We start from the raw sequence: 23,844 nt of genomic DNA on the forward strand, positions 1-23,844 counted from the left end.
TAAAAAATCATTTAAAACCACTGACTTAAAGGTAACCTATTTGTTTTTCACGCATCTTCTTCAAGGCCTACATTTCATTTACATACAGCTAGGTAGTACAGTGGATAAGAGCCTGGGACCTAGGATCAGGAAGACCCAAATTTAAATCCCTCCTCAGATGCTTGGAGGGGCTAAACCTCAGTTTTCTTATCTTTAAAATGGGGATAATAGCACCTACTTCCCAGTGTTGTTGTGAAATCAAATGAGGTAACATATGCTTGCTTAAGATTTTGTATACCTTAGAGCATTATACAAAATTTGAGCTATTATTATACCCTCTTGAGTCAGTGTTGAAACTGATCACCAAATCTTGAAATCTCAGGGTTGAAAGAGCCCTCAAAAGCTTTGAAGTCCAATGTGTGTCTGAATAACAATACCAGCTAAAATATAGTTAGCACATATGCAAACAGTCTTGGCTTGAAAAGCTCTGGGAAGAGAGTTAAGACTCCTCACCATCCTGGACACCCTCCTGTGGGCATTCTCCAGCCTATCACTGCCCTTTCTAAAATGTTGCACCCAGAATTGAACACAATACTCCAATTTGATCTGACCAGAGCAAAGTACAATCAACAGTGTGACTCATTCCCATGTTTCTTGACAAAGGTGTATTGTTTTGTTATCTGTTTTAAAATGCTCAATCTCTCCTTACAACTCAAATCTGATTCAGGTTCTTATTTTTGCAGCTGCCAAATCAGGATTGATTTAGCTAACTTCTTTTAAGTTTCCAAAATCTTCAGTGCTGAAGATCCTCCCAGGTTTAAATTCTGTTGGTTTATGAATTTTTCTATACTGTTGATCCTAATGTAAAGGAGTCATGGATTTAGAGCTGGAAAGAACTGGAGAGATCATCTAATCCAGCCCCTTCATTTTATACATGAGAGCCAATGAGGCCCAATGAGGTTATGTGCCTCCCCGGGTTACACAGAGAGTACTTGGAGGCAATGCAGAATACTGGACATAATTCTGGACTTGGAGTGAGGCAGACCTAGGTTTATATCTTACCTCTCACACTTATTATTTGTATGAATATGGATAAATCAGTTAACATTTGTAAGCCTCAGTTTCTTCCTCTGTAAAATAAGGGAAATAATATTGTAGTACAGGTATCCTTAACCCAGGTCTCTGAACTTTTTTTAAAAATATTTTAATAAGTGCATTTCATTATAATTGGTTTCCTTTATAATCCTATGTTATTTTCTGCATTTAAAACTGTTATTCTGAAGAGTCTAGCTTCACCAGACCACCAAAGAGGTCCATGACACAAAAAAAGGTAAGAACCTCTGCTGTAGTATCTAGCACACAGGATTGTTTTGAGCCTTAGCAGAATTAATAATTAATTCATAGTGTTTTAAATTCTACAAAGCGCCATACATACAATATCTAGTTGGAGCCTTACAACTACCCTGAGAATACAGGTATTACTATCTCCATTTTACAAATAGAGAAACTGAAGCTCTAAGAGCTTAAGTGACTTACTGAAGTCATATTTTGAACTCCAAGTCCAGTGTAAAAGAGAAAGATAGCAAAATCCCACAGGCCGCATTTTGTGTCTACAGAATAAGACCCAACTGGCCAGTTCCAGTACAGCAACACAGCCCCTCCCTCCTCCCTTCCTCTCTCTCTTCCTTCCCTCCTCTCCCTCTTTTCCCTCCCTCTCTCCTCTCCCTCTGTCCACATAGGGTATTGTACACTTATCTGTGGGTGCTCTGCCCAAAGGAATGTAAATTTTGATTGCTAAAATCTTGAAAATTATCTTGGGTTTTACAGGCTAGAATTTTTTTTTTCTTAAGGACCATGCCTTAACCCCAAATCACTCTGGTTCTCATGGATTGACCAGTAATAGGTCCCAGGCCAAGCTTGGTTATTGCTTGGGCCTTGACTTGGCTCCAAGTAAATATAAATAGCAATTGTTTCTGTTTTGGCCAGAAACCCTGAGGATCTTCTCCTCCCAGATTTTTTTTTAAACTAGGTAAAAGAGGACATTTTTTTGCCTCATTTCTTACCTAGCCTTAAACACTGAATGGGCATTTGCCTCAGTCAAACTGAGACCTGGGAAAGACCTTAATGTAAAAAGGCCAAGGTCTTCCACTGCATCCAGATCCTTCTCCAGTCATCCTGATCTATATCTGGCCATTGAACCCAGATGTCTCTGGAGAAAAGTGAGGCTGGTGACTTTGCACAGTCCTGCCTCACTTAAATCCAATTCACTTGCCAGTCATGGCATCACCTTCCTGATGTCATGGTCCTCTTCGAGAATGAAGGACTAACAACAACCTCAAAAGTAGATCAGCTCCTTTAAGGGTGATGGGGGTTGATAGACAATTTAAAAGTGAGAAATGCTAATTGACATTCTAATATTATCCACTGGAAGGATAGGAAGTTAAAAATACCTCAAAAGACCAAGCTGCATCTATTGATAGGGCACATTTTTAAAAAATCCATAATGCAATGAAAATAAAGATGAAAATGTTTATTTCAAAGCAAAATTATTATAAAATATTGCATCAATTGACACACCTGGTTCTTCTGGTATTAAGATTAAGGAGACTTTGAAATTCTTCCTAGTCTATTAAGGTTTCTTCTCACAGAAAAGAATCCTTTAGGGAACTAATATACATATCCTCTCTCACCCAAAACCAACCAAAAGTTTTCGATCCTTTCTCACAATTCTGTAAGTTGTACAATTTTTCATTCTTTTAAATGAAAATATTGTGTCACTGTTAGAGAGAAAACTTATGCCAAAAGAACAGAAGGGAAGGAAAAGAAATCTGTGTAATGAGCTAGAACACACCTTTTGGAGAAGTTTTAGTAATAAAGGCATAAATTATTTCATTATTCTTTCATTATTCATTATATGTCATTATTTCATTAACATCCACTGAAATCAATGTTGTAAGAATAATAATAATAAATGATTTGTATAGGACTTTAAGATTTGTAAAACATTTTTCTCACAAGTTTATGAGGTAGGTAGTATAAATAGATGTGTTTTTAACTTTTCAATTTTTTGAAATAAGTTTAATTGATGTATTTTTTTATATCTCCATAGTTTTTCCCAATATCCCTCCCCTTTCTGCTCCCAGACAGCCATACCATATAACAAACAGTATTTTTTAAAGAAAGAAAAGAGGAAAAAAATTCAGCATAACTGGTTAATACATCAACAAAGTTGGAAAATATGCTTAATAAACTCTTCTGCAAAGGGGGTAGGGGTAAAATGGGAGTATCTTCTCATATCTCTTGTCTCAAGACGTGTTTTTTCTTTATCATTCTTCAACTTCTGATTTCGTGTGTGTGTGTGTGTGTGTCTGTGTGTGTCTATGTGTCTATGTGTCTATGTCTGTGTTTCTGGAAGCAAGTAGAGCCAAGAAAATCATATATACAATGACTACAACAAGGTAATATAAATATTATTATCTCCATTTTTATTAGACCTCTAATTTCATTGCTATATGTGGGCAATCAGACTCCCTTTACCAATGCACATCAGCACCTGCTAAGCAACTTATAGCCCTATTTGCTGGGGGTCACTAAGTGACTTATCTGAGCTCATACAACCAGTCCTTGTCCCAGGAAGAACTTGAATCAAAATCTTCCTGACGCCAAGGCAGGCTTTCCATCCTCTAACCTGTGCTGCCCGTCCTTATTTTACAGATGACGAAATTGAGACCTGGAAGGATAATAGGATTGGCCCAGGTTAGTAAGTATCTGAGGCAGGACTTGAACCCAGATCCTACTTCTCCATGTCCTGGGTACATTCCACTGTGCCATTCTGCTTCTCAGGATATAACTTGTAATTGAGAAGTAGAAATTTGTTTCAAAGAGAAGAATCTGGAAAATCATTCCTAAAATGAACTTGAGTTAACAAATGGCAATGCTTCTTTGAGATTATGGTTAGGAGAAAATTTGCTTTAAGTAAAACCTGGGTACAACTTGAGAAAGTTAGATGGAGGGATAGATTGCCTTCTTATTAGTGACACAAAACAGTCAGGATAAATTAACATACTAAATGATGAGCGTGTCTAGCTAAGCCTCCACTTCAAGCAACGCAGTCCCTTCTCTCAAGGACCTTACATTCTAAGGGTCGGGGGAACAATACATAAACGGAAACTGGAAAGGGGTGGGGAGAAATGGGCTATGCCCCAACACACAACATGGTATGGAGATGGCTGGGAAGTGGTATAGAGGAGGTCGGATTGCTAGCAAAATGAGTCAATCCACCTATCAGAGTTATTTGAAGAAACATTCACACAAGGCATCATATTCTCTTTAAACTCAGACCATCTCGTGAAACCCTCACTGCCTGTCCACCTTGCTCACATATAAGTACTTTCCCAACTCTTCCTTCCCTTTTTGGCTCTTTTCTATGTGCTGTCTTCCTCCCCTAGAATGTAAGCTCCTTGAAGGTAGAAACTAACTTTCTTTTTTAATTTTATTTGTATTCCCAGCCTTAGCACAAAGTAATTATCTATGTACCTACCTACCTGTCTGTCTATCTATGACTCTCTCTAGGAATTCTAACAGTTATTATTTTTAAAAATGTCAACAAGCTTAAATGATGGGCCAAATCAACTGCACAAGAACAGTTATGGCTAGACATATGGGGAAAAAAAAACTAGAGGTATTAGTGGACTGTATGTTCAATCTGAGTCAACAGTGTGATATGGGTAGGAAAAAAAAGCTCTAAAACTAAGTAAATTTAGACTTAAGTATCAGGAACAAGGAAAGTATTAGTCTGTTTCTATTCTGCCAGGCCAAATCTAGAATATTGTCTCAATTCTGGACATACATTTTAGGAAAGACATTGAGAAATCTGAATACATACAGAGAAGGGTGATTCAGAGGACATGTGAAGATTAGTTGAAGGAACTGGTGGTTTTTAGTTAAGGATGGTTAAGGATGGTTAAGGATGTCAATATGATAGTTCTTTCCCTACATACATTTCAAGAGTGGCCTTTAAGAAGCAAGATCCATTTCATTCTGCCTGATTCCAGAGGGCAGAGTTAGGAGAAATGAATGGAAATTATAGAGAGGTAGAGTTAAGCATGATGTAAGGAAAAAAGTTTCTAGCAACTAGAGTTGTCTAAAAGTGAAATAGGTGAATTCAAGACTTGGCCACAGACTTCTCTTCATTACAATCCTTCAAATGGTGGCTGGACAATCAGTTGTCAGGGGTGTCATCAGAGGTCTTGTCAAAGAATATCTACTTAAGTACATATAAGATGTTGGACTAGGGGACCTCTTCCATATGCTTTTTTTAACTCTAAGATTTGTGGAAGTTTTGGAAAAGAAGATCACTTTAGCAGTGAAGGAAAATTACTAGCATGAGAAGGGGGCAAGACTGACAATGTCATGGCAAATGATAGGACCATAATTGAAGTTGGACTGGATGTTGGCGATCATTCAATCCAATTCCCTCGTGTTACAGATGCGGAAACTATTACAGAAGTGTCAACAGAAGTTGACACTTGTCCAGGTTTCCTGAGGAAGTCAGGGAAGATTCTTTTCCTTCTTTTATCCTTTAAATCTGGTTACAAAGATGCTAGTGATTATAGGCATCTAAGGATAAGAAACTGTAAAATGCAACCTTGGGACCCTAAATCGTGTAAAATCCTCAAGATCAAAAGTTTACAAAATTATAGATTGAGAGTTTAGAGGGATTTTAAAGATTATCTACTTCAATCCCTTTGTTTTACACTTGAGGAAACCAAGGCCAAGAAAAGTAAAGCAGCTTGTCCAAGCCAAACTCTTTTTACTACACCATTCTGATGTCATCAATACAGTCAGTTCAGGACAGTCACACTGTTTTGATCTTTTTTATTTTTATATTTTTAATTTATGGGATAAAGCAAGCATTTCTATAACATAGTATAATAAAAAAGATGGAGCATGAAACTGAAAATCTATTATGTACAACTTGCAATTCCATTTACATATATAATAAATTTATATACATGTAATTTATATATAACAAATTTCTTTTTCTTTTTCTTTTTTTCTTCTCTCCCACCCTCCACCCTGGGAATGGCTATCATTAGACACAAATAGGTATATATAAGTAAAGTTATTCTATACATACTTCTATTTATCAGTTCTTTCTCTGGATGCAGATAACGTCTTTCTTCATATGTCCTTTGTAGTTAATTTGGGTATTTGTGATAGTCAAAATGATTTATTCCCATAAAGTCTTTCTTAAAACAATATTGTTGTCACAGTATACAATATTCTCTTGGTTCTGCTCATTTTGCTCTTCATTATTTCGTGCACATCTTTCCATGTTTTTCTAAAATCATTGAGTTCATCATTTCTTACAGCATAGTAGTATTCCATAGCAATCATATACCACTACTTGTTTAGCCATGATCTTTTTTGTTTGTTTGTCTTCATCTATGTGAGCTATCAGCTATTCAACACAGAGAAGTCTTGGTATGGAAGCTCCTTCCACAGATCCTGATGGGGGATTCATCCACATTTTTTAGTCTTAGAGAGTTACCTCAGCATTGAAAGGTTATGTGACTCATCCTTGGTCCTGGAGCAAGTATTTGTCAGAGGCAAGTGAATGCTGGTCTTCCTGACTTTTGGACCAACTCTCTCTATGACACGATATTTACTTGGAACATGGTCCTCCATATTAGTACTTTGAGTGTCTCTATAAATACTCATTGATAAAGAGAAAGACAGGCAAAGTGTTGATACCGTGAATAATTAACAACATCTTATCACTAGTTTAGCTGTATCTTCAGACAGCTGCTTGTGGACATTTACAAATGAGTGAAACTTTTCTGTTAGTAGTAGCCTAACTGTATTGTCTAATGATTAAACCAGCCTGTACCCCATTCTGCAGCTGTAACCCCAGCAGTTTAATAATTAGGTCAGAAGAAAAAATCACAGTTAAAAACCAACCAATTAGCCCCTCAACACCATCTTCCCCAAGTAATTAATGAGCAGAGAAGCAAACTGACTCATGTTGAAGAAAAAAACAGACACATTTACCTTCTCTACAAATGCCCTTAGCAACATACCACAGGAGGAAAGAAGGTACATGAAATGTAAATGAATTTTTATTCTTTTCTTGAATAAAGTAGCAGAATTCAGTCAACTCAGCAAACTGAGAAAAATCATCTCACTCCACTCCACCCACTCTGAGGACCAAATTAAAGGTCAGTAGGTAAGCACAGTCCTTCCAGAGAGCACTTGGTCATTAGGACTTTCCCATGACCCACCACCCTCCCTGTTGCTATTTTCATTCCAAGAACTACCATCCACAAGAATTGGCATTTTTAAGTGGCAGCAGATTGAGAGCTGGCCTTGCAACCAGGAAGACCTGGGTTCAAATCCAGCCTCTCCCACATACTGGCTATGTGATTTGGGCAACTGCTTGGTACTCTGGCCAACTAAGACTTAAGTGGCAGAAAAGGTGCTGACCTACACTGAAAGGAGTTTCCGTTTCTGGGAGTTAAACCAGTGAAATTGTAAGTCTAGTGTTTATTTCCTAACCTACTCTTCCCAAGGAGGAGTGAAATTCAGACTTATTCAGTTTATTAGCTAGATACATTTCCCCATGGCTGTGTTAACTTGGGTTGAAGAGAAGTGGAAAATAGAAATAGTTATCTAAATGAATTGAAATACTTACCTGAAATGGGCGGAGGGGAGGGAGAGACTAACAAATCCACTTAACTGAAATAGCCTAGTAATTGTATAATTACTTGGAAAGTATATTTTTATTAAATTATCTGGATAATTTTTTTTCAGATATAAGTGGATAGTACCTTTTAAAAAGGGAAACAAATGAGGCAGCTAGGGCACCAGCCCTAGAGTCAGGAGGACCTGAGTTCAAATCCAGCCTCAGACACATAACACTCACTAGCTATGTGACTCTGGGCAAATCACTTAACCCCAATTGCCTCACCAAAAAAAAAAAAAAAAAAAAAGAAAACAAACAGCAAATTTTTACTAAGCACCAACTGTACAAAGAGCCCTATCCTAGGCTAAAGGGAAGTTACAAGACAAGGGAAGCTAAGACATGGTCCTTCCTATCCTCCTGAAGCTTATAGTCTGGAAGGGGGAAACCACAATAAGTGTTATACACAACATCACAAAAGTGAATTTGGAGAGGTTTTAAAGTATGCAGCTAAAAGTCACTAACTACAGAGGGATATCTGGCTGCGTGGAGGATGAGGTGTTTGGGTTGGGCGTTAAGGTTGGTTAGGAATTCAGCTGGTAAAAAGAGGAAGAAGGAAATTCTAGACATAGGGGGCAGGGAAGAGGAAAAGAACTGAGTTGAGAAAGTGCACTAGTGCCTTTAGAAGAGGATAGAGAATCTAAATTGGCTGGTTCATACAGTGCATGGTGGGTAATATGCAAGAAAAGACTGCAGAAGGGAAGGAAGGGATGGCACCAGCTTGTTGAAAGTTGAGTTGAGTGCCAAGTAAAGAAGTTTTTACTTTATAAATAACTGGGAGCCATAGAAGATTTCTGAACAAAGGATTGATAAAAAGAAGAAAAATCTAGCGGCTGTAGAATAGATTGGAGAAGAGAAGGAAGGCAGAAAGACCTAATGGAGGCTTTTGCAGTAGTCCAGAAAAGCATGGTAGAGTGGTGGAGTGGTGTCAATGAGAATAGAAAGGAAAGATGAACAGAGGTGCCTACCTACATCAGACACCAGGACTTGATGACTGATAGGATGTTAAAAAGGCGAGAGAAGAATTACAGGTAATGTCGTTATTAAAAATTCTCTAAGGCTCATGGGACACAAGATTTATCTGCCTTAAAAATCACTGTGCTCCATCCTTCCTTTAGAAAGGTAAGGAGGAATCTCTCAGGGAGGGTTATGTGTTTGGGAGTTTTTAGCTCTCAGCGGGTTTTTGGTTTTTGTTTTTTTTTTTAAGTGACTCACCTCTTACAAATGTAAATGGATGAGTCCGTGGTAGGTCTTCTCCCCCACCCCTCCTTCACATCCTAGGACCTAGCTCCTGGATCAGACAGTACTCATTCCTGTCCCAGTTCGCTTGTCTTGACCCCTTGGGCATCCCCAGGGCGCTCAAGCTGGATCTGAAACCCTGTGCGCCTGGTAGTTGCAAAATGCTAGCCCTCCCACCCCCCATCCTCACCCTATAGCAGGAGTACCAACACCACAAAAGGGGGGAATATTCCAGCGTGGGAACACAACTAACCCCTCCTGCTTCTCCAAAGACCTCAACTACCCGCCAGCCCGCCCCCTCACCCCCCACCTCCCACCGTGTGCGCATGAGCAAAGGCGCCTCCCTCTGTTCCTCCCTGGGCTAAACTTTCTAATTCCCTTCTTTGGGCTCCGGGGCTGGAAGGAGCTGGGAGAAGAAGCCTTTGAGTTTGGGGTAAGAAAGTTTCTGTGCTCTTTTCCTCCTCCTCCTCTCTTTTTTCCTCTCATGTCTTGGAAGCAGTGGATAGGGGTGGGGGGAGGAAGAGCAGCCCCTTCCCCCCACTCTAATCATTTAATTTGTCTTCTGCTTCCCCCCACTTCTACAGAGAGAAAGCAGGCTGATCCACAGGCGGCTTTTTTTCTTTCTGTCTTCTGCAGTTCCCCTCCAGCAGAAGGGAGGAGGAGATGGGATTACTCCAGGTGCACCTTTTCGGTTTCCTAGGTAATTCTGAGCGGTAGTACCTGGTGGTGTGGTCTTGGGTTTGGAGATGGGGGAGGGAGAGAGGGAGCGGAAACGAAGCTAGAAAAACCCTTTCGCAAGCCCTTTGCTGGAAGTCAAAATGAATTAGAGGAGGAATTTGGGTTAGAAATTGAATGTTTGTTCTAAAATGCCATTCAACTCTCTTGGTTAAAGGAGCTGCCGCGAGGCGGCGGGACCTGGGTGTGGAGAGGCTGTGGCTGTAGCCAGAGCTCGGGCTCTCTGGTCCCCGGTGCATGTGTCTCTTCCTTTCACCTTTAAGCTCCTCATCTCTCCTAGATTTGCTCCCTTACCCGGCAGGAGCTGAGAAAGCCCGAGCCACCGAGATCTGGTCCCGCGGTCGATCTCTCTGTCCTCCGCCTGTAATCTATTTCCTTGGGAAACTGCTTAGAACTGAGCGAAGAAGGCTTTATCCTGGGAATAGCCTGGCGCCCCATATGACTTTAATTAGCGACTGATGTTCGCCTCTGGATAGTACCAAAAGGCAGCTAAAGGTTTCCTTCTTCGGATTATGTCGAAATGTTAAGCAATCAAAAGTTGCGAAGTTCTTTCCCCCATTTTCCCACCCCTTGGAAATCTCACCTCTCTGGTTAAAGGGAGGGAGCCGTGCCAATGTGCACCCTGGGATGTCCCTGGGAAACACACACACACACACACTCACTCTTACACACTTGAGCGCATTTGTAGCCTCCTTGCGTCTTGCAGTAAGCAAGCCGAACTAATGAGTTTGCAATTAATATACTTTCTGGTGGAAACTGGGACTCCCCAGGATCGGGCTTTTCCACAGGGACTGGAAGATGGGGGTCAAAAGGGTGTGTGAATGGATGTTTGGGAGGTAGTGCTCAATGCTGATCTCTTGTTTTATTTTCTCTTTCTTATGTCTCAATTCCTCATCCGTCTGTCTGTCCTCTTCTGCTGCTCCTGGGACCCCAACATTCCTAATTCCCTGTTCTCTCTCACTTCTTGCCTGCCCTCCCTGAATGCCGCTTCCCTTTCGGTATCTTCCTCCTTTCTTGGTCTCGTCTTACTCTCTCGCGCTCCCCTCCTCCTCTCTACATTTATCACCTTTGCCTGCTTAACCTGGGCCGGACTCCCCACTCTCAGCTCTATGGGGAGCCAGCGTGCACGCTCAAGAACCCGAGTACAGTTATGGCTGTGCGGAGGGCAGCTGCTATCCAGCCACGGGAGACCTGCTGATTGGCCGAGCCCAGAAACTCTCAGTGACCTCCACGTGCGGACTGCACAAACCTGAGCCCTACTGCATCGTCAGCCACCTCCAGGTGAGGCTGGGGATCTGCCAGGTGCCTCTGGCTGGGCACCCCATGGGAGAAGGCACTGAAAGGGCCAGATTTCCTGCACCAGTCAGTTACCTAAATAGGAAGCTGGAGGCCAGGGAGGCCTCGAGAGAGTATGACTGGAAGCCTTTCCTTTTGCCCCATCTCAATGTGTTTGCACAGTTGTATCCGCTTAATGTTTCCTGTCCCACTGGAAGGACAGCCTAACTTCGTGTTCCGTGCCTCCCTCCTTTTCCCTGAATTGGAAAACACTGAGAAACTTGAGTAAAAAAAATTGTGGATTCAAGTAATTTCTTCCATCTTCCTTACCTCTGACTTGGGAGGGGGGAGAAGGATAGTGACTACACTGGTAGTTTCATTGGTGCCACATCTCATAGAAGCTTTTTTCTTTCCTTGGATGTATCACCAAGAAGATAACCCACACTAGGGTTCTACTCAACCTGTATGTAGATGGTGACAAGGTAGTGATGACATGGGCATTTGATGCCTCATTTTTTCTTCATATTCCCTCTACCCAAGTTAAATATGTCATCTTCACACCCCAAATCTTTTGCTTTTCCAAAAAAAGTATCCCAGAAACTATACCCTGACTGAAGACGAAAGGACCCCACCCTAATGAGGAATAAAAAAATGCAGCCGCAGCCGGGAATGTGCTTCTGAAGGAGCTCTCAAACTTTAAATTTCAAACTTCCAAATTTCTAAGTTAAGGAAATGTTTTATCTCTCTCCCACTTCTCTCTTCTTCTTTCTCATTGGAAAAGAAAAAAATATATTCTTGAAACAAACATGCATTAATCAAGCAAAACAAATCCCTTCATTGATTGTGTCCAAAAAAAGAAAAATCTGTTTATTGAATTTTCTGTCAAGGAGATGGGAAACATGCTTCTTCATCAGTAAAGGTCACATTTTTAGGTAAAAATTTTTAAAAGTTTAAAACTTTCAAAAAGCAAAAATAAAATACGTAATTGTTTTCATCATCTTTTAAGGGAAGGGAATGGAAGATAACAGTAAGTAAATGATGCTTGTTCCAAATGTAGAATAAATTCAATCCTGAGTTATCACGACTAATTTTAGAAATCCCCTCCCTTACCTACATATTGTGTTAGCTTTTCAGTAGGACAAACAGATGCAACAGCTTTGGACTGAAGTCCAACCTTTTAAAGGAAGAAAAAACCCATTCCAAAGACCTGAAGGAATGTGGTAAAGTGGACTCCATTCATTGGCTTCCAGGTTTACAGAGATGTCTAGACCACTTCCTGATTAGAAGTGAGGCTATAATTAACCCCTCCTTTTTTTAAAGTTCTGGTAATTGTTCTCTATTACTAATTTCCTTAACTGCATGGTAATGACTGTAACTGATGTTGACTTTTTTTTAAAATAGCATTCAAATTTGAGGTAAAATAAGTTTCTGTGGGAGGTATCTCTTGTTTTATTATGATAAAATAAACTAGCCTCTCCTAGGCTTGGGCTGCCTCTGAACAAATTCCCATCCCATTCTAAAACAAAAAGTGACCTTCTCCTTAAAATTCTGCCATAGTCATTAGAGTCTGCATTAAATGAGAGTCAGACTCTACATTTGACATAGTAAACCTTGAAATTGTATGAATTTTTTTCTATTTTAAAAACCGTTTCTACCATATGATTGCTGAAAGGCAGTTACTCTCAAGGAGATTACATTTGACCAAGGACAATACACAAAACATTTCCCCGACCTCACTTCTTTAAAGGTTCATACTCTCAATACCTCTGCCTCAGCTACCATGGTGACTAAACACCAAGGGGGCCAATGGCACCCCACTCTAGAACATGGAGTTAATTTCAATTCCGGTTCATGGCTGGGCCCTTCCAAGAATGAACCCATTGGTAATAGTTATCTATGGATGGTAGATCCTCTCCAAGGTCACTGTAACCATTTCATCTATCTTCGAGTTTTAATTTGCCTTCCTTCCCCTAATTCCTATAACTCTTTGGTGATGGGGTAGAGCAGAGTCTAACTATTGTTTTTCTAAAGTTCCCAGGCCTTATCAAAATAGCATCACATGAATGTAGATTTAAAGCTCAGAAGGTCCCCAGAGGCTGTCTGTTCCAACCCCTTTATTTTTCACTTTTGAGGACTGAAAAATGAACTGACTTGTCTAAGGTCACATAGGTAAAAAGTTTCAGAGGCAGACCCTCTGAATTTACAGGCAGTGCTTTCTCATCCCTCTACTTTGCTTCCATATGGACTTAAGCTCAAAGAGCCCAGTAAGCTATTCCTATTATATATTTTTTAATTTGGGTGCTTTAGTATTTATATCTACACTGTTGTTGTTCTGTCCAGTCCTGCTCTTCATGACCCCATTTTAGGGTTTTCTTGGCAAAGATACTGGATAGGTTTGCCAATTCCTTCTCCAGCTTATTTTATAGATGAGGAAATGGAGACAAACAGGGTTAAGAGACTTGCCCAGGGTTACATAGCTAGTAAGTGTCTTAGGCTGGATTTGAACTCAGGATGATGAGTCTTCCTGACTTCAGGACCAGAATTCTACTTCACCACCTAGCTGCCACCTATGTTTACACACATATATGTGTATATGTATATGCACATGCAAATGTATATATAATTTTAAAAAAATTTTAATTGTTGATATTCTTTTTATAACATCACTATTACTAATGAATGTCTAATATGTTTATAAAATTTGTTTGTGAATTGTACTGCTGAATAAGCCTTCTTAGGTTATTTATTAGGATTAAAATTTAAGCCAAGAAATTTATTTCTAATTAAATTAATAGCTTGTGGAAATTATGTCCTGTTCTACTTTTAAACTTTTATTTGCAAGGAGAAGAGGCCTTTTCAGCTGTTATTTAGACTAAAAAATGAACCAGCTATAAAAACACATGACTTTAAGGTGCAAAATGATATTGAATCATTCACTTTTGTCACTGATGTTTTTGCCTTTTTTAAAAGAATATTGAATTCTACCCAACTGTTGTGCCCACTTAACTTTTTTTCAGGAGGACAAGAAATGTTTCATGTGCAATTCACAGGATCCTTACCATGAGACACTCAACCCTGATAGTCATCTCATTGAAAATGTGGTTACAACATTTGCTCCAAACCGCCTTAAGATTTGGTGGCAATCTGAGAATGGTATGTGGTTGGTGTGGTAACAAGTTCCATAGAGAGAAATTGGTTAACCTTTGGTTTGGATTGAAGGGCTCCTGTGTGTTCATAATTATTTGTTGGTTTCTCTGTCCTGTAATTATGGACTTTGGCAGATTTATTGCCTTGAGTGCTAGCATGTCTTAGTAAAATCAGATTCCTCCACCCTGGAGCCTTCATTTTCTTCAAGAAAGCTCTTTTTCATGATAGAGCAAATGAATTCCTCATAGGCTAAGGGGGAAACAAATTCATACTATCTGCTACCCTCAGTCTCACACAGAGTGTTGCAATTTAAAATGGATAGAGTGACTTTGGGGGGAAGAGAGAAGGGAGGAGGGGAAGAATAGGAAATGGGAAGCTAGAGAGAGATTGGCTGGAAGTACAATTTTTTTTCTCTTTTCATTTGGAATTTTTAATACTGAGAAAGCACTAGATAATTTTAATGATCTGTCTTTCTTCAGTGATGAGATAATTCATGCACTTTTACCCCTTTGGGACATTTTAAACTTTAGTTTAAAAGCTAAATTCATTTTTTAGTCATCATAACAATAAAAATAATTTTCATTTAGATTAACAAAAAGGTTTGCCAAGTACTTTATGTCCATTATCTCATTAGAGTTCTTAACTCTTTTGTGTATCATAGATGAAATGGATGAACCCCTTCTCAGAATAGTGTTTTTAAATGCATAAAACAAAATTCATAGGATGACTAAGACAAGCAATTATATTGAAATTGTTACATAAAAAAAAAAAACAAGTTGACAGATTTCAGGTTAGGAACCCTTACCCTGACCCCATTTTACAGACAAGGAAGGTGATGCTCAGAAAAATTGAGAGGCTTGCTCAAGGACAAATAGCTAGCAAGCCTCTGAAGGATCAGAGCTCAGATCTTTGTGGTTCCTAATACTGCAATTTATTTGCTTCATCACACTGAAGAATTATCATTATTATGAAGAAAATGCACTTTAATTTCAAACATGACAAAATGGATAATAGAAGTAAATGAGATGATAGTGGTACCTTTTTGGGTTCGGGGGAGTTTGTTTCTTGAAGAAAATCACATTAAACCTTAATAAATAAAGTGTATAAGAAAGCTAATTCATGGGTAAGGCTTCCTGTGATCAAAAATGCTTCTGGACTCTGCCTGATTTAACTGAGTCCCTGCATTACAGCCCCCACACCTCAGAAACTGTGAGATCCAAATAGCCGTTTATCATTATGGGAGAGAAACTACTCCCTAAAGAAAAGAGCCTGTAATTGAGTGTTATGTGACCCCTGTTTGCTAGAAGTCTGAGTTCCCAGGGCAAGAAAGCAGTGTAGTGTAGTCAAAGCTTTAGATGAGAAGTAAGAAGATTTGGGTTCCACTCTGTCAATAACTTATCAATTCTATATGACTTAGTATCCCTTTGGGACCCCAGTTCTTGAAAATGAAAGGTTGAACTAGATGATTTCTGGCATGCCTTCCACCTCTTACATTCTTTCTTCTGTGATTGTAATTCTATCTGGTGAAGGAGGTGCATTTCATCATCTATTATCTGGGATTGAGTTTGGTCGGTAGAGTTAATCTGCATTCCAGACTTCGGCTGCTTTTCACATTGTTTTCATTTACATCATTGTCATTGGGCCTATTGTTTTCTGATTTTCTTTATCCCATTCTTATCTGGATTCTCTCGGTATCAGTTCTTTACTGCCAGCTTCCCCTGTTTCTCTCAGTCCCTCAGGTTCCTTGTTTCTTATGGCACAATAGTATTCCATTGCAGTCCTATACCCCAATTTATTCAACCATTCTTCATTCGGTTGAGTCACCAAGGATCTGTTAAGTGCTTACTTTGTGCCAGGGACTGTGCTAAGCAAAAAGCCCCTGCCCTCCGGGGAGCTCACCATCTAATGGAGGAGACATGATAGAGATAGGATATATTGGAGATAAAATGTTACCAAGTTTTTTACTGCCTCAAAAAAAAAAAAAAGGCTATCACAAATATTTTGGTATATATCGAGTCTTTTCTGTTTTTGTCTTACTTGCGATATATTCCCAGTCGTATAATGCAGTCCCCTCGATGTTTGTTCGTGAAATAAACAGTGAACTAGTTTGCCATTCTCTCTAGCCCTCTCAACGAAAAAGTCTTGCTTGTTTTCGGCTGCATGGGAGAGTCAGTCAATGCTTGACGGTTTTTGCAAGTTATTAGGGCAAAGGGAAGCCCCTATAGCTGGAGTAAAGGAGTATAGAATTGGTAGGGTTGGGTCACTATCACAGGAGATTAGATAAGAAAAACAAACAGCATTTGTTATTTCTGCAGAAATGTTTAATTTTTTTTTTTTACTAGTACCTGATTTTCTTCCTTATAATTTGAGAGATTACATTTAAGGATCTTCTTCGTGAACTTCATTTTTATTTCATTTCTATTGTCTCAACATTTTTCTTGTTGCTTAGGTACACAAGGAGTTTTGAGTTATCCTGTGTAGTGGGCTATTTGCAGGTCTGAAGGAAGTTTTGAGAGCTATAGAAGACCAACTTTGTCTTTGTTTCTCAGATGTTTTCCTGATTTAAAAAAAAAAAGAATTCTTTAGTCTTTTCTTGGGAGGGAGAGTGGGAGGGGAAGGAGAATATTATAGCTCATGTACTTTACTGGTACTGTTTTGGTATCTCATGACTTTAAGCTAATGTTGAAGGTTTGGGGAAGCTAGCCATTTCTCCAATGTTTGATGTCTTGGGCAAAGTGGTCCCATAATGCTTTAACTAACACCTTGCCCAAGAAGTGAGTGTCTGGAGTAAGTTTATATTAACACACTTTTAATGAGTTAGATAAGGCTAGTTAGAAAGGATTAGAATGTTTTTCTTTGGCATTCCAACTAACTCATATCCGTTTCAATGACCGCTTTTTTTTCCCTTCTTCTTCTTTCAATAGACTTGGCAATTTCCCAATGCAGAAAGTTTATTCCAAAAGCTCCTAGTGATTTCCTGAAAACCAACCATGCTGTGACTTGATTCATTCTGACATGTTGAGATCTTCCTGCCTTTTGAGACTCCTTAGAAGTATTGAGTAGATCTCCAGGAGCACCAGTCAGATATAGGGTCTTTTCTTCCTGCTAGGTTTGGGGAAGCATGATTCTGTAGTATGTTCTCAAGGGAGGCTCTCTACCTCTGGAATTTAGTGATCTTTCTAATGCATTAAAGCTGGAGCTCGTTGACCTTTAGGGCATAGGGTAAAGGTCAATTTGTTCAGGCTGTGGTCTGAATGGGGATTCATTAGTATTTGTTCAGGATGGGTTTATTTATTTGGGTCTATCTGATCCTTTGTCTAATTTGACTTTGGTTTTTAATTGTGGAAATGCACCAGTAGTTTTTTCCAGTTTTGTAAACTAGAAGATAACTAACATGTGTGGTAGATTTTATTTATTTTCCTACTGAAAGAGGGAACTATCTGTGTTTCTTTTCCAGTTGAGGGAGAATTATTATGTCTTGGTGCTCCAGCATGCAAGCTGACCACCTACAGTGGGCAGGAAAGAATTTTTCCCCTTTGTAAATATCTTGGCACAGATGGTTGGGAAGATGTTTCGATTTTCCTCCTAAGCAAACAATAACGGTCCTGGCAATTGCTAGAGACTGGATGCCAGACTTCTGTCAAGCAGTGATCTGATTCAGTACAGCCAACTATAGAGTCAGAAGCAGAATGATGGCCCTGAAAACCAGAAGAGACAGAAGATTAGGATTTTGCCACCTAGCAGCACTGTGTGGTTGTTAGGTTTATTCTGTTATTGTTGCCAAGAGCAAGAGAACAGAAAAGAGCTAAATTGCTCTCAGACATTCCTGCTTACCTTTCCTTCTTCTTCTGTAGGTGTGGAGAATGTTACCATCCAGCTGGATTTGGAAGCTGAATTCCATTTCACTCATCTCATCATGACTTTCAAGGTAAGGAATCTATAGATTTCTCCCACGTGAAAAGAGGCCATGATTTAATCCCCCTTTCCAAACTGATGGCCGCTCTGGGCTTATATGTTACTATTGCCCTACCGTGAAATGCCATTACAGCTTTTAAACCAAGGAATGTAAAAAGGAGGCTTAACAAATAACTTTCCAGTAGGCAAAGCAAGCTACATTTTGAAGGTAATTCAGTCAAAAATTTTTAATTAGTTATCTCTATTTGCACATGGATAGAACCAGCTTTGATTCTGCCCCAAACCACAATAAAACATCTGGAGATTAAATCCCTGTTCCTGCTCTGTTTACATTTTAATGTTGGGTTTTCTAAGAGAAAAGGATCTGTTGTCTTCTTTGATTCTCAAGATTCTGGAAGGTTTTGAGGAACATTTAAAAAATTCTTTTTAAGCAGATATGTGTGTGTGTTTAAAAATATAAATTCTCTCTTTACTTTCAGTTTGGAAATGTAAAAGTGACTCCACAAGTAGAGAATGTCTGTATACAAAGTTCCTTTGTTTTCCTTGAGCAGCTGTCTGGTAATGACAGATTTCAGAGTGGCTTAAAAGTACATTTTGATGCACATGAAACCTATAATTTAATTACAGCATAGATTGAAATCACTTTTGAGTTGTTTTCCATTGGAATTAGGAGCCTTCACTACACCTCAGGTGTATTCATTTTCTTCATGGGCCAGTAGCCGTAGACATCAGTCGTGTTCTCATGACCTCTGCCATTGCCTGGAGGCTGAGGGACTAAGGCCTAGAAGTGAAAGCCATGCCAGCTGGACCAGCAGACTGTGCCAGTTTTGTTTTTTTTTTTTTAATCATAAGCTGTTATCATAGGTAGCCCCTCCTCTGACCTTTCCCCTTCCCTTACTCCCACCCTAATAAACTTCTGCTGTTGCTGACAAGTCAGGAGCGGTCTAGATCATGGTAGTGCTCACCAGTGTTTGTGACAGAATAGAGAGATGTCACGGGATAGCCTCTCAGGGAAACTCCTCCACCTCTATCCCACCCCCATGCCTGCTAGCCTTCTCCCAGCAGCACCTGATCAGTTCTCCCCATCCCCCCACCTGCAAACACATGGCCACACTGGGTGACTAGAAGTTAAATTTAAACTTAAGTCCCTGAATATTGATCTTTAGGGCAAGTGAAGCATAGAAGGTACTTTCATTAGTTCTGTTCTACAAAGACTAGAAATGTTTTTATTACCATGGTGACCTTTTAGTTTGTCTTTTTGGGGGGGAGGGAAAGAAAGGTTCCTGATTATAAATGCATCTCAGTCTGAGTTCATTTTTATTTAAAAGTCATCTGGGTGGACACTCATTCAATTGTTCAGGTACTGCACCTAGATATAAAAAGTTAGGCAAACTGAAAAAATTATTTGGGAATATTAAAGTCCATTAAGGAGAATAGTATTTGACCAGGATATCAGCAGTAATAGCTGACACACCTTAGAGTTTACAAAGTACCTTAAATCAATTATTTTGTCTCTGCCTCACCACCCTGTGAGGGATGTACCCTATGGCTATTAACCCCATTTAACAGATGAGGAAACTGAGGCTCAGAGAGGTTAAGTAATTTGCCTATAGTTATAAAGCTATTAAATGTCACAGGAAGGATTCAAACAAGGGTTTCTCCTGGCTGAAAGTCCAACACTCTAACCTTAATACCATGAGACAACAGTCTTCTGTTGGAAGTGACCTGTATAGGGTTGGTTCCCTGACCTTGAAATCTGAGAATTGTTTGTTTTTTCAAATAGAATGCATAGCATGGAACTAGGCAGCAAGTCGTTTATGTTTAGAACTTCACAGTTGAAAGTAACACATGAGATGTCAGATTTTTAAGAAACGATTTGAAAAAGAGTAAAAGAAGTCAGGGAAGGGAAGTGGACTGGATTTTTTTTCCTAAAAAAAAAAACCAACAAAACTTAATTTAGTAAAAATCACTTTTGAGGTGGCAGTAGCTTCTAAAGTCCCTTGGAGAATTTCTAAGTTCTCAAACTTGCCTGTGATTTTGAAGTCAAGGCAGATTGAAGAATATTTATAGAACTTGCTACTTATCCACAAAAGCTTCTTAATGTTTTCCTTTGTTTTACACTTTAGAGAAATTAGTGGTTTATTTTTTCATGCTTAATTCTCATTAAATAGCTTAAGGTTGGTTGGGTTTTTTTTTTCTGATAAGAAATGAGATTTTAAAACATCCAAAAATTGGTTCCCAATCAATCATGTGATTCTGGGTTAAATTAACATCTTATGTTTCACTTCTCACGAGAAACTGTGTTAATTTTTGAAAGGAATTAACTGTGTTCAATTTAAACAAGAAATGGGGTGGTGAAGTACTTTTCACTCTACTATTCTTGGAATATCCTCATGGCCCATCTGGTCATGATTATGTAATATTTGTTGTCAAAGGGGAAATCTTATGAAAACCAAGCCATTTTTGAGAAAAAAATCATCTAGGGATTTAGTCAGTTCTGGGTTATTCAAAGTTTTTGTTTCTTCTTTTTTGTTCTCACTGCTTATGTTTTAGTTGTTTCATTGAGTAGGTCAAAGCTAATGAGTAAAATGAGATCTTCATTTTATTGTATTTCAGTTACCCAGGTCTTAATTAGCATGGGAAATAAAAAGTCATGGAAAATAAAAAAATCTATCATTAAACTATGTCTATTTAGTTGCTGTTGATCATTTACAATAGTTTTTGGGTTTTGTTTTTTTTCTGCTTGCAGTGCTGGGTATGGGGGTATACAAGGGTGCACTGGTTACATATATCTATGTGTGTACATACATGTACATGTATATGTATACATACACATATGCGCACAAGGAAGGGTTGGTTTCTTCCAACATGGTTGGAAGAAAGATAGGCTCATTCTTTTATTCCTCTGATCCACTTGAATCTCATTCACACTCCAAGGAATTTCAGGTCCTGGAAGAGGGAGCAATGACGGATATCCTACCAGAGCTCATATTTCACTAGTTTAACATTTTAATAATACCAAAACTAATTATACTAGCCAAAATTTAGATCTGCCAAGTGCTTTACATAAATTTTCTCATTTGAGCCTCAAAAACATCTTGTGATATACGTACTTAGGGTTATTATTATCCTCTTGTTACAGTTGAATAAACTGAGGCTCATATATCTCAACTGACCCATTGTCATGTACCTAGTAAGTGTTGGAGGCAGGATTCAAACCCAGGTTTCTTGACGCTAAGGCCAGCACCATGGCATGTCATGTAACAAAGAACACTAGGCGTGGACTCAGACAAACTCGATTCAAATCCTACCTGTGTGACCACAGGCAAGTCACTTAGCCTGGTCAGGTCTTAGTTTCCTCTTCTGTCCAATAAGGGGATTAGACTCAAGGTCTCAGAGGTCTGGATCTAAGATTCTCTGAACTAGATAGATCAAGCTCCTTCCTGAGGAATTCAGGGTTGTCTTCAAGACGGGATGAGCATTCAGAATAGGTATCAGATTTAATGGAGTTTTCAAATCTTATTGCCCAATTATTCATTGCAAATGTTTTAACAAGAGTCCCTGTTTAAACATACCTACCCATTTTAAAGAAGATAGTTGTCATTTTTCAGTCACATCTAATTCTTCGTGACCCCATTTGGGGTTTTCTTGGCAAAGATACTGAAGTTGTTTGCCATTTACTTCTATAGCTCATTTTATAGATGAGGAAACTGAGACAAACAGAGTTAAGTGACTTGCCCAGGGTCACACAGCTAGTAAGTATCTGAGGCTGGATTTGAACTGACTCTAGGCTCAGCCTTCTATCCACTGCTCCACCTAGCTGCCCTAATTAAAGAGGATAAAGCTGAGACAAATGACTGCAAAATTTTTTTATAATAGACACATGGAGATGGTTCAGGTTTCCAGCACTACATTAGGCAAGAAAATTGACTCTCTGAGCAAAAAAGAAACAGTTGTGTTTAGGTGCAAAACTCTGCATTCCCTTCTCCCCCAATGACAAGTAGTCTCTCAGATTTCTTCCCCAGAAGACATAATGGAGAATTTTCTTAGCTTACTGGGCAAACCAGAGCCTTTCCTTTCAGGGTTTTCTTTCTTTGTTTTAATTCCCTGGCTACTGCTCTTGCTAGTACAACCTAATATCTCAACCAGTATCAAACTTAACTTGACACAAAAGCCAGTCCTTCCATGTGTGAATTAGTTATACAATTCCTAGAGGACTCAACAGGTGAGTTTAAAAAAAAAATACTATTTTTAAAACACCATTGTCTAATAAATCTAAACAGGTTTTTACATTGTCCCCCTTAGATTAATCTATATCATCCTGTCAACTTTTTGCCAAGTTTATTTTAATTAAGAAGCGAATATTTTATTTGCTGCATTTTTCTGTGCTTTATACATTGTGTAGGATTGGAATTAGGGACTGGCTTTGGGATTTTATTGGTCTAGGGTACTTCCAGATGAGGAACCTCCCCGTACCAATACGGGTCAGCCCCTTCTCCAAAATTGAGTCCTAGAGAGTTGTCTAGAGCACCAAGAGGTTCAGTGATTCCCCCAGCATCATAAGGCCAGTATGAGATGAGACTTGAGCCCTGTGCTTGCTGACTTCAAGGCCAGTTCCTTAACCATTGTGCCTTGGTGCCTCAGTCCACTCCATCTATACACCAAAGTCTCTCTACCTACTATGCCTTGTGTATGTGTATGTGGCAACTCTTTGCAAATAAAATTTTTTTTAAAGTAAAAGACTGCCTGTAATCATGGCTTCTCTAAAGAGTTCTGTTCTCTAAAGAGAAACAGAGCTGGTTTATTTGCTTGGAACTACATACTTTCGCTGCCCTGAAGAGGAGAATGCTTAAATTCTAGAAAGATAGCCTTGACAAGTCATAAACACATGTAGTATTTGGGGGGCAGGGAAGATGGAGAAGAGGGAGTTGTGAAGCATTAGACTATTGAATCTGGGGCTATTTCAATCCAGTATTTGACAGAGAGACTTAAATTTCCAACTTTTGAAACGGGACTTTTTTTTTTTTTAATTCCTTTAGACATTCCGCCCAGCTGCAATGCTGATAGAAAGATCATCTGACTTTGGCAAAACCTGGGGAGTGTACAGATACTTTGCATATGACTGTGAGAGTTCATTCCCAGGTGTTTCAACTGGACCAATGAAAAAAGTGGATGATATAATCTGTGACTCCCGCTACTCTGATATTGAACCCTCTACTGAAGGAGAGGTTGGCCCATTGCTTTTGATTCCTATTTGGAGTGGGGAATTGGAGGAGGGGGATAGTTGTCTATTTGGGAAGTGACCTTCAGAGTTTTATAATGCTAAGTATTTGGACGATTCTTTCGATTCACTCCTTTGCTTTTTTTTTTCAGGTGATATTCCGTGCTTTAGATCCTGCTTTCAAAATTGAGGATCCTTATAGTCCAAGGATCCAGAGTAAGTTTGTCTCAAAATAAAAGGCTTAGACTGGGAACACTGGGGGTGTAGGGAAAGTAATTAACCATCAAAGTATTTGCTTCTTAGTCCAACCTGATCATTTCATTTCTCCTCCTTGAGTCTGTTCAAATGGCCGCCATGACCAGGCCTCCCATTGGTAGGGAAGAGTTCTTGTTAATGGAATGAGAAGGCTGGGACATCCTGTAGAACTGGAGTGACCTGCTCCAATATTGTTAGGAAAGACTTCAGGCTATTGTGCTATTGCAGGAAGTGGAAGAAGCTGGACTTGGGTAACATCCCTGGAAATCTTGACTCCCCACCAGCTGCAATGTGGGTCTTAAAACATCTGTGTTTATCCAGGGAGCTGAGTCTCCTC

General features: G+C 39.3%; 1 protein-coding gene across 2 annotated transcripts in view; it reads left to right on the forward strand.

Moving 5' to 3' along the window:
- Positions 1 to 9,315: 9,315 nt before the first annotated feature.
- LAMB1 (laminin subunit beta 1) overlaps positions 9,316 to 23,844 on the forward strand; it is a 93,869-nt gene continuing 79,340 nt past the window's right edge. Inside the window, exons 1-7 of one of the 2 annotated variants that reach the window (XM_027838730.1) lie at positions 9,316 to 9,392; positions 9,544 to 9,659; positions 10,800 to 10,975; positions 13,987 to 14,122; positions 17,971 to 18,044; positions 23,071 to 23,259; positions 23,405 to 23,468. In XM_027838730.1, the coding sequence (XP_027694531.1) occupies positions 9,623 to 9,659; positions 10,800 to 10,975; positions 13,987 to 14,122; positions 17,971 to 18,044; positions 23,071 to 23,259; positions 23,405 to 23,468 (676 nt within the window). In that variant the 5' untranslated portion in view covers positions 9,316 to 9,392; positions 9,544 to 9,622. The remainder of the gene's footprint in view (positions 9,393 to 9,543; positions 9,660 to 10,799; positions 10,976 to 13,986; positions 14,123 to 17,970; positions 18,045 to 23,070; positions 23,260 to 23,404; positions 23,469 to 23,844) is intronic. The other variant, XM_027838731.1, reaches the window with a different exon arrangement.

Source organism: Vombatus ursinus, unplaced genomic scaffold, assembly GCF_900497805.2.
Source record: "Vombatus ursinus unplaced genomic scaffold, bare-nosed wombat genome assembly UNPS02014830.1, whole genome shotgun sequence".
In the NCBI taxonomy this organism is placed as follows: Eukaryota; Metazoa; Chordata; class Mammalia; order Diprotodontia; family Vombatidae; genus Vombatus; species Vombatus ursinus.